Source organism: Rhagoletis pomonella, unplaced genomic scaffold (assembly GCF_013731165.1).
Source record: "Rhagoletis pomonella isolate Grant_MI unplaced genomic scaffold, Rhpom_1.0 Rhpom_scaffold_00793, whole genome shotgun sequence".
NCBI lineage: Eukaryota > Metazoa > Arthropoda > Insecta > Diptera > Tephritidae > Rhagoletis > Rhagoletis pomonella.
This window is the reverse complement of record NW_023459347.1, coordinates 42,531-58,811: the sequence shown is the minus strand read 5'-3', so window position 1 is coordinate 58,811 and position 16,281 is coordinate 42,531. Positions and strand designations below refer to the sequence as shown.

Genomic DNA, 16,281 nt, shown 5'->3' with positions numbered 1-16,281 from the left:
CAAAGTTTATAGTTGAAAGAGATTTTCTGAGTAACATTTGGGCACTCAAAGTATTCAAATAAGTCAATCTCGAGCATTAATGGAGAGTGATGCATGTTTGGCTGCGATAAACAAGATGGAGCATGATACAAATTAAATTTTACATTGTGGCTTATAAAAATAAGGTCTAGTAGACGATTCAGTTTATTGTAGAAGCAATTTATCTGCGATAACCCACAACCCAAAAAGTTGTCTATGAAATAAGTCTCTAAGGGGCTGGCTAGAATGGTCGGAGTAAGATAAATATTATTGTCTAAGTGTGTCCAGGAGATATTGTTTAGATTAAAATCCCCCAGTACGCACAGCTAATGTTCTCCGATTTTGTTGTGAAGTGACATTACGTTATCGACATGTGATTTATAGATAGCTTCACTGCTAGCAGGAGGAATATATGATGCGCATAAATAGAGCATCCCAGAAACACATTGGACCCGCACACATAATTGGTCCAATAAAGAGTCATTGAACTCCAGTACAATAAGCGACGCGTTGAGCTCCCGACGGGAAGCAATCAATACGCCACCACCCCTTACGCATCCAGTCTTGGCCGGGTCACGATCCTTGCGAAAGACGTCATACAACTTCAGGTCAAATAATTCAGCATCGAAAAATTGAATATTGAGCCAAGTCTCAATAATTACGAAAATATCATACTCTAAATGTGTACTAAGCGAGCGTAAATCGTCGCACTTTGTTCTAATTCCGGAGGCGTTATGAAAATAAATTTTTAGGCTTTTATTGGCATGTTGAGGTGAAGCTAAGTAGGTGGGTTTGCTGACTCGGTTTTTTCGAAAAAACGAAAAGGGCGCACGACCACATTTACTGGCCAAATATCAGCACTTAATATTCTTTCATAAGAGGATAGTGGTACGCCCAACTTAAAATTTATTCTTTTTAAAGTTGATAATTGAGTATTGGTCTTCACTAACATATAGCACGCTAAAGCCTTTTTACTCACAGAAGCGTGATTAGCAACATATTCAATTATATTTTCTGTAGTTACAGTTGTTGCGAACGAAGAAAGATGAAGCCATTTATATTGGACAGCTACATTTAAGTCATCATTAGCATTAGTACCGACGACTAGCACTCGTTTCATACGCTTTTTGTTTCCAGCAGTAGACCACTGTGCACCGTCTCCAGATCCAGAAGAACGCGCTGAGCTAGCAGCAGGGGTTATAACCTGATCAATATTAGCAGTACCCGTGTGTGTATTAGCTGTACTGGTACCAATGGAAGTGGATATCGCAGTAGTATCGTAACATGTATTAGCAGCTGCAGTTAACTGTGTGGTATGAATTGTTCGCTCAATATCGTAGGTAGCAGCAGTAGGCATGTTAGTGAGAGCATCTCTGTTGGTAGGAGTACGTCGCGACTTATCATAAACAGAAGCACTAGCAGACACAGTAATATTGGAAGCGTTAGTGAGAGCAGCACTATTATTATCATCGATTTGCGAAGCGTCACACACAGGAACAGGTGGAAGAGCAGCCGACAACAAAACATTGTTGACATTAGCGCAAGACGTGACAGCTTCATGATCAAAACATTTGGATATGTTATCACTGTTAAACTTCTCCACAGCAGTAATCATACAAGAGCGTAGGTCACTCAACTCGGCCTTTAGTGAAGCGATCGCATCGTCTTTTTCAGGTATAACACGCTGCATAGAAATAATAACATCGTGCATGTTATCAATTTTTATCATTAGTTTGTTGTTTTCTTCGCGCTGGGCAGCAATGGAATTGAGAATTCGGCTATTGTCGGCTTGAAGAGAGACGATGACACTATGCAAAGATCCCATGGTTATTTGTTGCTGTGGGGTTTTAGCATCGTTTGCATTACTAGTAGATTGTTTTTGGGAAGTCGTCGATTTATTAGATCCCTGCGTTATTTGTTGCTGTAGGTTTTTATCACCGTTTGCATTAGTAGTAAATTGTTTTTGCGAAGTTGTCGATTTATTAGCACTTTTAAGAGAGTCAGACTTCGTCATATTAGAAGATGTAGATGGCTAGGGACAGGGGAGGCGAACGAATTGATTCTCGGCGCCTGTCCGCGCATACTTTACAAAAAAAACCTCTATCTGAGCTGGCAAGAAATTCTGCATCAGCGGGTTGTATACCAACACAAGTTAAATGAAAAAGTTCATTGCACTTAACGCACTGAATCGTTTGTCGAGATCGATCAACCTTTTGATCACATATGCACGGAATTTTTTATTACGGCAAATCAATGAATTTTTATTATTTTTATGTTCACGAAAGAGTCACTGTCTCATTTGTTATAGAGTTCACATTCGCACCAAATGACCCATCATAGAAAATGTGAAGACCGAGTATATCACACAAAGATCCACTTTGTTATTCAACTATAGCTGACGAGCAGAGAAAATACGTCCGCACTGCACGACCGACATATTGTAAAAATTGTTATAAAGGCCAAAAAAATTACAAAAACAAGTAAGATATTTTATAAATAATAATACAAAGTCTACTGAGAAAATCGTCAAAATCTATGCTGTATAAGCTTTATCTCCTATAGCAGTGATTGTTCAGATACCAGTTTTTGCCATATATCTCCTTTATGTAGGAAACTAAACCCAATAAATTGTGTTACCGGTTTACATACCGATCACATAGCAGTGAAAATCTTCCATACCTCTGATTGTTTAGATGCGATTTTTATATAAGTATGTAACTCCTCTATCGATGTATGCAGATGTATTCAAAAGCAGTAATCTGTCAAAGAAAAATTTGCAGATGTTCATGAAAGGTATGAAGCCTTCGGCATAGCCGAAGACAACGCTGCTCTTACTTGTTTTATTTTTTTTTAACAGTCACGCGGTCAAGCCGTGCGGACGTCTTCAGTTCGCGTTCTCTGTCTAGTTGAAAATTTCGTATTTTATATTCTTCTCGTCGCCCAACATATGTGCAAATGTTGATGTGCTTGTACACTACTGTGGTTTGCTGTTACCGAGATAGAGACTCTAATCAAATCGCTAAAATTTGTCGAGTATAATATCATAATGCCGTGTGTTTGTGGGCAAAAAGTGGGGCGGACACAGCATAAAATACAATGTGCTAAGTGTAATGACCTGTTTCACCTAGCTGATGTAAATATGAACCCAACTGATGTTGAGTTCTTGCTCAATTCTGATAAGCCATTTCTCTGCAATGGTTGTGCTGGGCCTCGGCCATGATTCAATAATACAAGGTTAGATAATTATTGACAGCCGCGGTTTGACACTCCCTTACAGAAGGTTGCATTTACGAAGGACGGAGAAAGACGAAGAATGAAATCCCTTGGTGCGTAAATGGTAGTAGAAAAGCACGCAAAGTAGGCAATTAGTAGTAAATTCCTTTTGTAAATTCCAATGTATTTGCAGGAAATCTGGCATTTTAAACGAAATACTGAACGTAATATTACAATATCTACGTGAATTAAGTATTTTATGTGCTATTTAGCTGTATAAAAACTGCAAAAGGGCTCAAAATTAATTTAAAACTACTGCGACTTTTATGTAAATATCCAATTTAAAAAAAGTTTATGTTTTCATAAGTTAAATGTGCTTCATATGTATATACAAATAAACATATTGCACAAAAGCTTATACTTCTATTTCATACCAAAGCTACACTTTTTCCAAGTGAATTTGCAAAGAAGCAACACGGTGCCACAGCTAAGGGAGCGGTGCGAGAGAGACAACTGTCAGTTTATCGAACCTTGTATTATTGAATCATGGGGCTCGGCGTGAATCCATGCGTGCGTCAACACCTATCGTCGTTTCTGAGGACAGTGTAGTTGCTGCTTTGCCTAACAACACGGCTACCTCAAGTAGTCAAACAGGCTCACAACGCAACAATAATGAAACTGCTCATCATCAGTTAAAAATGCCATTTTCATCCTCTCCGTCTCTACAAGTGTGTAAAGGTTCAGGCAGCAAGTTCAATCAAATTGACGCTAAGCAAGCAATATCACTACAATCCATGTTCGATGAGATTATTGCCCTTAGAGCTGAGAATGTCCATGTTTTTACTTTAGTCAATGCATTAGCGGATGATAATAAACGGCTTATTAGCAAAACGGAATCCCTTGAAGCCAAGTTACACTCATTGCAGAGTAAACTGTGCACCGATGGGCTTGCCGAGTCGATCAATGTGCTCACTACCGAAGTTAAAAATCTTCGCTCGAACTGCAGAATCGTCGCGAGTGTGAAATCTCAGTCTTCCACTCACTGTGCTAACTCTGTTATCGCTAATACCCCAGCTTTAACGACTGCTATGCATCATACTTCGTCAGATACATGTATGTCTGAGTGTAACATAGACGTTGCGTGTGAGAAATCTCAACCTTCCGCTCGCAGTGTTAATTCTAGGGATGAAACGATACGAGTAAATACAAGTACATACTCGATACTTTTCGTTCGATACCAAGTAATTTTGGCATCGATACTTTTGAACCAAGTACTGAGTAGGTATCGAAAAAAAAGTACTCGTATCGAAACCCGATACCAAGCTAAATTTTGCTCCAAAATTTGTTCCTCTATTTTTATGTCTCATATGAATCGCCCTGTGCTTTTGGCAACTTAATTGCCAGCGAAAACCGCGAGAAGGCGCCAAAGTCGACGTAATGCAAAGTATACACGCTCCAATTGCTTCACCAAAGTTGAGGGTTTGCAACGTTTACACGGCCAGTTGTTCGAGTGGAAGGTTGAAGTGGATGAATATTCAGTACAGACGTTTTAACGCGATTTAAAGTCACTGAGTAACTCTATTATTCTTCGCGCTGTAAACATTAGCGGGCAATACTAATGGTAGGGGCAAATAGCTCTGATATTGAAGAAAATATACAAAGAAAAAAAGTTGTTTCAAAATATAAAAACAATTCTTAGAAAACACTAAAATATTAAACGTATCCCAAGCACAAAAAATTTAAACGCTATCTTCGAATCCGGTCAGTAGAAAATATATATATACACACAATTTCGATTTTTACCACTATGTATTTTCCTTAAATTTTGCGTTATAATGGGGGTGCAAAAACATTTCTCTACTGCGCAGTTTTCTTTCTTTTGACATATCATATGGCTACCTTAATTTACTTCATTATTATTATATTGCTAAAATTCTTCATCATAAGTAACTTTTGGGTGATATTATAAAATATCGAAATTTTACTTAAACCTCTTATATCTTCTTTATTGAACAGCAGGCTCGATACAAGCCACATTTTGTCTATAGCTAAACGGTTATTATTATAGACTTATGCCACAATTAAGGAGCTGGAACCAATTTTTTACAAATACTATGGGCGATTGATAAAACCAAAACCAGCTTTTTAAAATCATAAGTGAAATTTGAAAACAATTATTTTTTTAAACAGAATGCATTTAAACGTTTCTATCTTTATTATAGTGCGATTTTTAAAATGTCGCGAAGTGGCATTATTGGCGCAATGGCAACACTGCGAACGAAGTTGTATGACCGACCTGTCGCAACTCTAGATTGCAAATGTAAAATTTGTTTTAAAATGCCGTGCGTAAGTGTAAAAAAAAGTGTTTAAAATTATATTTCGAAGCAGCCTTAACTTATATAATTTTTATTGAAATATTCGAAGACAATAAAAATACATGTGTTTCGCGACTTTGACTTTGTAATGATTGCCAGCTCAAATAATACGGCAATTGCGCAATTTTGTCGCAAGAAAGTTTCCATACAAAAGTAAACAGCTGTGTCGTAAGGTGGAAAATTTTGCAACAAATGCGACATTTGCAAAAACTTTGCGACGTTATAAATCCAATTTATGACTTAATCACGATTAAAATATTACAAAGTAAAACTATTGAGGGGCAGTCTGACGTTTGCAAACAATATACTTTTAAAATTCAAAACTCAAACTCACACACACATTTTCATTTTCAATATCAAACAACAACAGTTCTGAACAATTTAATTTGTTTACTTTAAATTTTATGTGATTTAAAATGCTTCCAAACGCTAGAAAATAAATCATAGCCGACGAATTAAGAGAAGGTTTTTACCTCGTAATGTTTTTATCATGATAATTTCTATGAAATACGATGAAAAAAATGTGCCGTCCTGCATTTCTATCATATTTCTTTTATATTCCCTGTCAGCATTTTGTTTAAATATTATTCTCTTGATTATTATCTGGCTATCATTTCTGAAATTTCAAAAAAATGCTGGCTTGGCGTCCAACATTATCATATTGGCTAAACAGTTGGAACATGTAAACCTTGCCTAATTCTAATTTGTGAACAACTTGTCAAACAAAAAATTACGCGTCCTTTAACGTACGAGAACCTTCTAGAAGCGAAGCACTGGAAAAATTTGGTAGAATCAATAGCTGCCAATTAATTGAAAAGTGTTTGCGTCGTTTGATGTCTAGAGCTACAAAGAAAACAAAATCATTGTGTGGTCCTACAAAAAAAAACAGAGTTTTGCCGGCAAAATTGAGGACAAGGTAAGTGGAAACTTCTATATTAATTAATAAATAACCCAAATTTACTTTTAGGGAACTTATAGACTCGGATTCCAAATAAAATAAATTTGAGCAGAAGCCAGAAAGGGTGAGCCAAGCGAAGTTAGTAAATTTATGTATACATATACACACAACAAAATAAGTTGCGTTCAATATTTTTTGTTTACAAAATTCAAAATTTCTTATAAAATATCAGTTCAAAACGTTGTGCAATTTCTGGGAAAAATCAACGAATTCCCAAAATACCTATGTACATATGTGTGTATGTTGTAAAAATTCCGTATTTGTATAAATACTTAGTTCCTGGAAGTTTTTCGAGTATGCAGCTTTACGTGCCATTCAATTATAGCATACATACTAAAGTGCAAGTTGTATGTATATTTTCATTGATTCCGTGGAAGAAATGCGCAACATTGTCTGCGAAAAAATTAAAAATATTAACGGAGATTTTCAGCTACTTAAAACTTGCACTTTAGTATGTACATATGTATAATAAAAGCTGTATACTTGGAAAACTTCTTGAAACTCTTTATGCACATTTGGAAATTGTATGACATATTTTGGATGTTTGTTGGTTTTTTCCTAAAATTGCACGTTTTAAACTGTAAATTATGTATCGCCAACTAAAATGCAAAACAACGTGTCATTAAAAAATTCGAGTTTTTTATTCATTACGATGGACTACATCATATTACTTATAATAGATTATATTATAATTACAAGTAATTATATTAAATAATATAATAATTATTACATATAATTAAATTATATTAAACAATATAATGATTATTATAATTAGATTATAATATATTTTATGTAATATGATGTAGGAATCGTAATCAATAAAAAGCTCAATTTCGAATTTTTTGATGTTACGTTGTTTTGCATTTTAGGTGACGATATATAATCTAAGTTAAGGAATGAGCAATTTCTTTTAATAAGCAATAAGTAAAAAAATGTATCGAAAGAAAAATATTAGATTGTTAAAAGTACATACACTGAACGCGGGCTTATTCAGCCGGCTGTACATACAGAATAGAACAGTAGTGAAAACGAAATCGTACCTCTTGCACTTTTAAGTCTTAAGCAGCGTAGCATTAAATAGTTGAAAAATTGTGTTTTGGTGATTAGATTCTTGTGATTGTAAAAAATTATTTTATGATGCCCATTTATAGCGTTGCGCGAAAAAAAAGGTACAGTGATGTGATTGTTATAATTTTATTGTTTTTAATTAAATAATCTTTTGTACGTTTTTCTTGATAATATAGTTAGTTTTATAAAAAACACCTTTATATTTCAATCCTCATTTTTGCACAAAATTTGGTACTCAGATTTTGGTGTTTTTTTTTATTGAACTGACTATATTAAAATGAAAAATGTATAAAGGTTTTTTTAATTATTTAATTAGAAACAAAGGAATTATGTACACCTGCGTTCAACTATTTAGAAACGAAATTCAAAATGATATTTTTTGCAAATCATTTTTATTTTTTTATTTTTAATAATTTTCTGCATACCCGAAAATTTTCTAAATATTCTGATTAAAAATTTGGAAATTTGTATGACAATTTTTTGAAGTTTGATTAATTTTCTTTACATGCATAGATAAACATAATTTGCAAACCATATCATTTTGAATTTCGATTCTAATTAGTTGAACGCAGGTGTATATCAAAAACTGAATTGGAAGGAAGGAAAGTTAACATACAATATAAGAAAAATGCCTCCACGAAAGTCTGAAGTGTGGATATATTTCCATAAACAAGATGATAAAAATGCTAAATGCAAGAAATGTTTTACAATGTGTTACCCAACATTTGGTTCTGTTTAGGAATAAATTTCCTTTTTCAACTAAAGCTAACAATTAAGTCTTTGCATGCTGGTTCTGGTATTTTACATTATACCGAGTTACTAGAAAAGTCTTCCTAGATACGTACATATTTACATAATAACGGTAGTTCAAGCAACCGATCTTAACTGGCGAGGCTTGGTTGAAGTTTTATTGGTGATTTTTATTAATTATAGGCAAAAAAAATATTTTTTATATAATATTTAAAATCGAATTTCTAAACGGTTAAGTTTTGGACTTCATTCCATATAACCAAATTAATCAGATATTATCTAAACAATAATGTTCTTAAGCATCTAGGATGACTTTTCCGATAACCCTGTATACATACATACATATACAGTTGCGGTCAAAACAATAGAACCAAAATTCAAAATGATATTGTTTGCATCTTATGTTTATTTAATTATTATTAATAAATTTTATTTAAAACATAGTTCGATTAATAGCAGAAAACACAAAAACAATAGTTTCAAAGCTTGCACAAAGTTCACAAAAATTAATCCATCTATGTCTGCTATTAATCGAACTATGTGTTAAGATGCAAACAATATCATTTTGAATTTTGGTTCTTTTATTTTGACCGCAACTGTATATGTACCAAAAATGCTTTGTGTTTGCTGAAAAATTATAGAATACAAGATTGCGCATTCCCGGCGGCGATGGCATTTCACAACTTAAAGTTAATAAAGCCGAATAGGAGGATAAAAGAAAAGAACACACCGCCAATTTTCGTAATATTCAATTTCTTTGAGAGCAAACCCGGTTTAATAAAAATGTGAATTTTGTTAAAGTATTAATGAATCACTTAAACTTTCTGAGGCGTTGTTTTCTTTTACTTGAGAATTGTCAAAATCGGCCAAACCAAAGTAGGGGTTTGCGGAATGCGCCATCTTTGTTCCCTTCATCATGGTGTTTGCTGGTGTTTTAACCGAATTCATTTTATAGAAGGAAACAAAAGGAAGCAGATTTGGATGTAATCGATTTAGAAGAAGGAAGTTCGTCGCCATCGTCAACAAGTTCTACTCGATCGTCTGTTTGCAGTAAAAGCCAATCTAGTCAAATTACCACTCAGTCATCGACGTCAACGCCAACTAAACAATTTAATCCTCTAAAAGCTGCTTTTTAAAAAGCGTGTTCCCAAAAAGGTACGAAATTTACAGTAGTAATTGATATACACCTTTTTATTAATAAAACGGAAGGTACTCGCAATCTGGCACGTATCGCACGCACACCATCTTCAAAAGAGACACAACTCAAAAATCAGATCCGAAAATATAACTGTTTGTGGATCGTACAGATTCAATGCAATTAATACGGGTATAACAGTTGTTTTCTGGTTAGAGAAAATATTCATGGAGAAAGAAATATTTGCATTAATTGGAATTGATTCATGCAAAAAAATCTATCTAATTTATATTTTTTTTAGTTGTGTCCCTTTTGAAGAACGTGTGGGATATGTTTTCAATAGACATAAATCAAAAATTTTATCGAAATATGCAAATGTGCGACTATTTGCTTAAGAGCATGATTACCATTGTTATATTACACACATAGACAAATTTCCTACTAACACAATTAAAAACCGTATATGTACACAGGTACGTAACTGTTTCTTCCACCACTGTATGTATGTATGTGCATATTACCGCCAAATACTACGCACATACACATATATGTACATACCCTGCAAAAAATTGTGCGACTAATCTCTAAAGAGATTATTCCGGGATTACTCTCAATCGGGTACAATTGGGTATTAATTAGTCCCAACTAGTCTCATTCGGGTACTAATGGAGGTTAATTAGTCTCGACTCATCCCTTATGGGTATAATACACACATACACACATACATGGTATGACCCCTGCAAAAAATTGTGCGACTAATCTCTAAAGAGAGTATTCCGAGATTACTCTCAATCGGATACAATTGGGCATTAATTAGTCGCAACAAGTCTTATACGGGTACTATTGGAGATCAATTAGTCTCGACTCATCCCTTACGGGTATAATTGGAGATCAATTAGTCCCCGACTCATCTCTAACGGGTACTATTAACAACTTAATTATATGTACGCACTTAGTAAATGATATTTCATGTGCGGCGTTGGCACACAGAGAGAGTATTCGCCTAACAAACCTGAGCACCCCGGTTCGAATCTGAGCTGGCGCAAATTTTTATTTTTATTTTTTAAAAGTGAATAGTCGCTTTTTATACCCGTTCGGGTATAAAGGTGAACAATTAGTCTCTTCATAGGACATGCTCGAACAAAAGCGAACAGTTCATTCCATATAAAGAGATCAAATGTGGTATTAGTCGCATGTTCCTTTGCGATTGCTCCCGGAGTCATCCCGGATTAGTCGCATTTTTTGCAGGGTGGTTTCAGAAGACTAGTGTATTTTCGCATGTTGGTTGTTGTTGTTGTAATAGCATAAAAATTCCCCAAAGGGTTTTTGGGGAGTATTTCTGTAGTGACAGTCCTTGGCCAGATATAAATCTGGGTGGTTCCGGTTACGTAGACCCGACTGTCGTGGGAACGTCGCATGTTGGTCTGATCAGACGGTCTGGAAAGACTAGCGTGTCGAGGCTCGATCACCTCGATAAGGATATTTAGCCTGCGTTTAGTGTGACAATAATATTGGGAGGGAGTTTCGGCAAAGGAGCTTTGATGTTTTTAGAGCGCGATGTTAAACATATATGTTAACATTGTGCATTTATTCCTTTTTCAGACGGTGGTGCTAAATGCAGAAGTATAACAGAATGTATTTTGTACTTTATTTGTAAAGATATGCGACCGTTTCATATTGTTGAAGGCGAGGAATTCTTGGAATTAATGAAAGAAGTAGCTCCTGTGTATAAAGTGCCTTCCTCCACACATTTTAAAAAACTACTTTGCGATAAATATGACGTAATGAAGAGGGAGTGGTCTGTTAAAATATCTAAAGCAAATGACTTGTGCATGACAATTGATGTCTGGACCGAGACTATGAATGAAAAAAGTTTTTTGGGAATAACGACACATTTTATAGAGCAAGCATCTATTACAAATTTAAATATTGCTACCAGAGAACTCAATACTAACCATACAGCTGAGTATATATCCAACGTGTTTTCTGATATTCTCAACGATTGGAGAATTCCATTGACCAAAATTACATGCACAGTAACTGACAATAAGGCAAATATGGTAGCGGCGATAAGACAAACCCTAGGCGAATCCAAGCACTTGCCTTGTTTTGCACATACAATCAATTTGATCGTTCAGTCGTCCGTAAATATTGCTTCCATACAAGCTCTTATAAGCAAAGTAAGAAATATCGTAAAATGGGTGAAGAACAGCGTAATAAATTCAGATAAATTGAGAAAATTACAAATCGAGGCAGGTGTTCCCGAAGGATCGACTAAAAAGTTTATTATTGACATAAAAACACGCTGGAATTCACTATATTACATGCTAGAACATTTTCTGGACATGTTCAAACTTGCATCTGCACTGACACTTGATTCAACAGATAGTCCGGAGATGTTAACGGGCCAAGAAATTGAAGCGATCAAGAAAATTGTTCAGCTATTAAAGCCTTTTGAATTCGTGACTAAAGAAGCTTCTGGACAGAATTACGTAACATTATCTAAAATTATACCAATGGTGAGCTGCCTTATATCTGAGGTGCGTAAATTTTCCACATCCATTGAATGCGTCATCCAGCTTCAATCAAAACTCATGGCAGAGTGTAATAAAAGATTTGGTCTTATCGAGTACAACACATATGCAGCTTTCGGTACAATTCTTGACCCAAGGTTCAAAAATCTTCACTTCCAAGATGCCAACGCTTGCGGTAGGGCTATACAAAAATTGAAAAGTATTATAGAGGTAGATGTGTCAACAAGCTCAGAAGAGGAAGATGTAGCCAAGGATGACTTCGACTTCTGCTCGCCGTCGGTCAAAGAAAAAAAAGGTCTACAAAAGGTGACGAAGTGTCCTTATATTTATCCAGCCCAGTATCTTGCCTGAAGTCGAACCCATTAGAAGAATGGGAGGAGCTGAAAACTGCGTTTCCTTTGTTGTATAAACAAGCACGATCATATTTACATATAGTTGCAACATCTGTTCCTTGCGAACGATTGTTTTCGAAAGCAGGAGCAACAATAACCACGTCAAGAAATAGGTTGACTGGCAAACATTTGGAAAAACTTCTATTCTTGGGAAGTACAACAAAAGAAGACTTTTTTCGCTGAAATATTTTATTACTAATGTTTTCTTGAATAACATTAACTTGTAACCTTTTCCAATGTATATGTATCAGTGTAAATGCCATTCATCATTAAACATATAGTTCTGTTATGTAACGGAGTTTTATTTATTTTCCGTTCCTACATTATTAAATTTTATTATTCGGAGTTTGGGATTCCCGGACTATGATTAACTTGTGATTTAAAAAAATAAATTTAACTTAATACGGAATACACAAAGTACCGATACGAGTAGGTATCGATACTTTAGGTCCGATATTTTTCAGGCATCGATACTTTTTTTCGATACTACTTCCCAGTAAAAGTATCGATACCTGCATGGTATCGTTTCATCCCTAGTTAATTCTGTTAACTCAGCTATGGTTACTCCCCCAGCTTTAACAACTGCTATGGATCACACGTCGACAACTACTTGTATGCCTCTGCTGACATATACGCTGCTGCTGCCGCTGCCGCCGCCGCCGCCGCCGCTACTGAAATAAAGTGCTGATGGTTCACTATTAAGTGGACAAGCACAGTGGGTCACCATCCAAACGAAGAGGAACAAAAAGAAGAAGGAAAAAATGTACGCAACGTTGTTATTGGGCGCAGTATCAGTACTGAATTAGATGTCGCTGATACAAAAAATGGCTACATTTGTCTTCTTTTAAACCAAATGTGTCTGAGGAAAATATAATTTCTTTCATGGAAAAAAATACTGGAATCGACAGAATTAGCATTTCTTGTTCGCTTACGAAGATCAATTTTAAACTGGGTGTTATTGCATCTCAATATGACAAGGTTTTGGACCCAGCGCTTTGGCCTACCAATATCAAAGAGCGTCCCTTTCAGTTTTTTCAACGAAGAGGGCATCCCAAAGAGCAAACCTAACCATTTCCAAAATATCCGTGCCAGCGTTCAAGAATTTGAAGATAAACTTTCAAAATATGGGTGGCTTACGTACAAAGTCGGACGACATTCTCATCCGTAGCTCAGTTTCGGATTTTGACGTCATAGTCTTCGTGGAGACTTGGTTAAATGCAAACTTTTTAGATAGTGAATATTTCAATCCGACCTTATTCAACGTTTTTCGGAAAGATCGGGATGTCAATAGTACAGGATTTTCTCGCGGTGGTACAAGAATATCGCAGTTCGGCGTTATCTTCATACATTTGTTGTCCCGCTCAGCGACAATGACCCAATATTAGATCAAATGTGTGTTTGCATCAAAGGTACTCCTGAATTTGGCTGGTAGTAATTTTAGTCTTTATAAAACTAATACAGACAATATTTCATATTTGGTTCACAATGTGTTAACAACTAGTCATCTATGTGTGTTCGGTGATTTCAGTCTTCCAAACATTATCTGGTCTAATAATCTGTCAAAATGGGGTCTTATACCAACGAATGTTAATACAGAGGTCGAATCTTACTTTGTTGATGATATTTTAAGTCTTAACTTTGTGCAATTGAATTGTTTCAAAAACAAGCTTAATCGAATTTTAGATCTCGTTTTTGTTAGTGATAATATCAACGCTACTATTTCGGAATGTTACTCGCCGATCTTGCCTACAGACAAGCATCATGTTTCCGTGGCCCTCAACGTAAAGTTTTATGAATTTACAGGCACTAAATGTGAAGAGACAATGGCTCTTAATTTCTCAAAGTGGGACTTTTCAAGGGTCAATAACTCTTTAATCAAAGTTAACTGGGATGAGCTGCTCTTGAGTTCCGCTACCTCGGATTGTTATTCTGCCTTTAGGTCTAAAGTGGTAGAGATTTGTCGCCAAAATATTCCACTAATTCGTAAATTGACGTATAAGCTTCCTTGGTATACACGAGATTTAAAAAAGCTAAAGAATCGGCGAAATAAGCTTCATAAGAGGTCTAAACAATATAATACTCTCTACGCTTATACATTATATCTTCAATGTTCGAAAAAATTCAACTTTGAATAAATTTCTGTATAAAAATTACATTTTGGGCGTTGAAAGCAACATCAAATCTAGTCCTAAGTATTTTTGGCAGTTCATTAAGTCTATGAAGTCTACCTCTGGAGTTACATCTGCGGTTTTCGGTAACTCAACTTATACGGCAAATTTTACCATTTTGCAAATTGTTATTTGCAAATGATACGTGCGTATAAACGTAGTAAGAGATACCTACGCACACATTTTTCACAAAATTGTCTGCTCCATTTTTGGTTCCATTTTGCTCAGAAATGAAATTGGGATGAATAGATTAGGGATTATTGTAACGCTGGTATGCCAAAATTGCCAAAATTATAACAACCACCCCCTAAGTGACAACACATTATTATTTCACCATGGCCTTGAATAAAGGCAAACGGTGAGAAAATTTTGTGTTCGTTTCTTAATATGTGACACTCTTGCAAGGCAAACACGGCACATTCTGTGCTCTTTAAAGCTTTATCAGGGGAGATGGTTTTTGCTTAAAACGAGAATATTAGATATGTAAAGCGTGAACTAGACAAAGACAAGAAGGCAAAAACATGCCCTTTTACAGGGGTGAGTGTATCAATAGACACATTTTTCAACGTGGAAGGACAACATTTTTGGGAAGAAACGAAATCCCCATTAGTTTTTATTCATAAGGACCAATGTACTTGAGATTTTTATCAAATTACTTACATCAGTGTCGCCTTTAACCCCATTTTCAATATCAACCAAGCGTTCAACAAATATCTTATTTAACTGTCCATTCAGTTTAGCTACATCACCACAACTATCCGCCTCGGCGCGATATTTCACTAGGCGCTGCTTCAAAAAATTCCCATCTTGCTGTGGGAGCTTGCATGACTGGCATGACTTCGTTGACTGCGGTGTCTTCTTTGAACAGTGTTTCTCAGATTTGCCGTGTTTTGACTGACATCTCGTTGTTGACAACTTACATGTTGAATGTGTTTGTTCTACCCATGACTCTATTTCCGGAAAGTGCGGATAATCTTTGAGTTCATGAGAGTTTAAAGACTCTAAGGGGGCTGACGACTTTGAAACAACACTTATTGACCCTACATTCGTTGGAGAACTAATAACGGATGTTTCGCTGCTAATATGACTGGGTACAACTATGTTAAGAATAGTTGGCGGACTTGCAGACACATCTTGCCCAGTTTTAAGTGAACCCAGTGTAGACATCAAGCGGAATTGTCGGTTACGAGGCCGTCCACGAACTTGCGGGCATATGTTTGGATTTAGCTTGGTAGTGTTTCTAGCTCCTCCATTCGCGTTTGGATTTGTACAAGGAATTTGACTCATAAGAACAAAATTTTGAGCGCTATCTTTCCAATGACGATCCTGTGAGTTTTTTGTTATTGACGATATTAAACAAGTTCAGTCTTTAAATGGTATCAAAATGACAATTTTTTTATCTTTTAATTTTTATTTTTCAATTGCTACTTTTGTTTTTTACATTTTTATAGCACACACGCATTACACAAAAAGAAGGTAGTTTCAATCATGGTACAATGGGCACGTTCAGAAGGCGCAACAGCTCAGTAACTGTTGCGATTGCCCCTTCTGAATGCGTTGTTCTGGACTTCTGATCACCTGGAAAATTGCATGTTAGATGATCGTAATATTTTTCTGATCATTTGAGACAACATGTTGGTGTGCATGATTCAATAACCAAAGGTTTGCCC

The 16,281-nt window shown here is 35.6% G+C and overlaps 1 protein-coding gene and 1 long non-coding RNA gene across 3 annotated transcripts; both read left to right on the top strand.

Moving 5' to 3' along the window:
- Positions 1-6,381: 6,381 nt before the first annotated feature.
- On the top strand, positions 6,382-9,438 carry LOC118751554. 2 transcript variants are annotated; one of them, XR_004994549.1, is made up of 3 exons: positions 6,382-6,522; positions 6,574-6,628; positions 9,338-9,438. It is a non-coding gene; the product is annotated as an uncharacterized LOC118751554 (long non-coding RNA). The 2 variants fall into 2 exon arrangements; XR_004994550.1 differs by having other exon boundaries at positions 6,574-6,642.
- A 1,517-nt stretch (positions 9,439-10,955) lies between these two features.
- LOC118751553 (zinc finger BED domain-containing protein 4-like) lies at positions 10,956-12,492 on the top strand. The gene has a single exon (XM_036486378.1). The coding sequence runs from the start codon at positions 11,179-11,181 to the stop codon at positions 12,400-12,402; it is 1,224 nt and encodes a 407-aa protein (XP_036342271.1). The 5' UTR covers positions 10,956-11,178; the 3' UTR covers positions 12,403-12,492.
- The last annotated feature ends 3,789 nt before the right edge of the window (positions 12,493-16,281 follow it).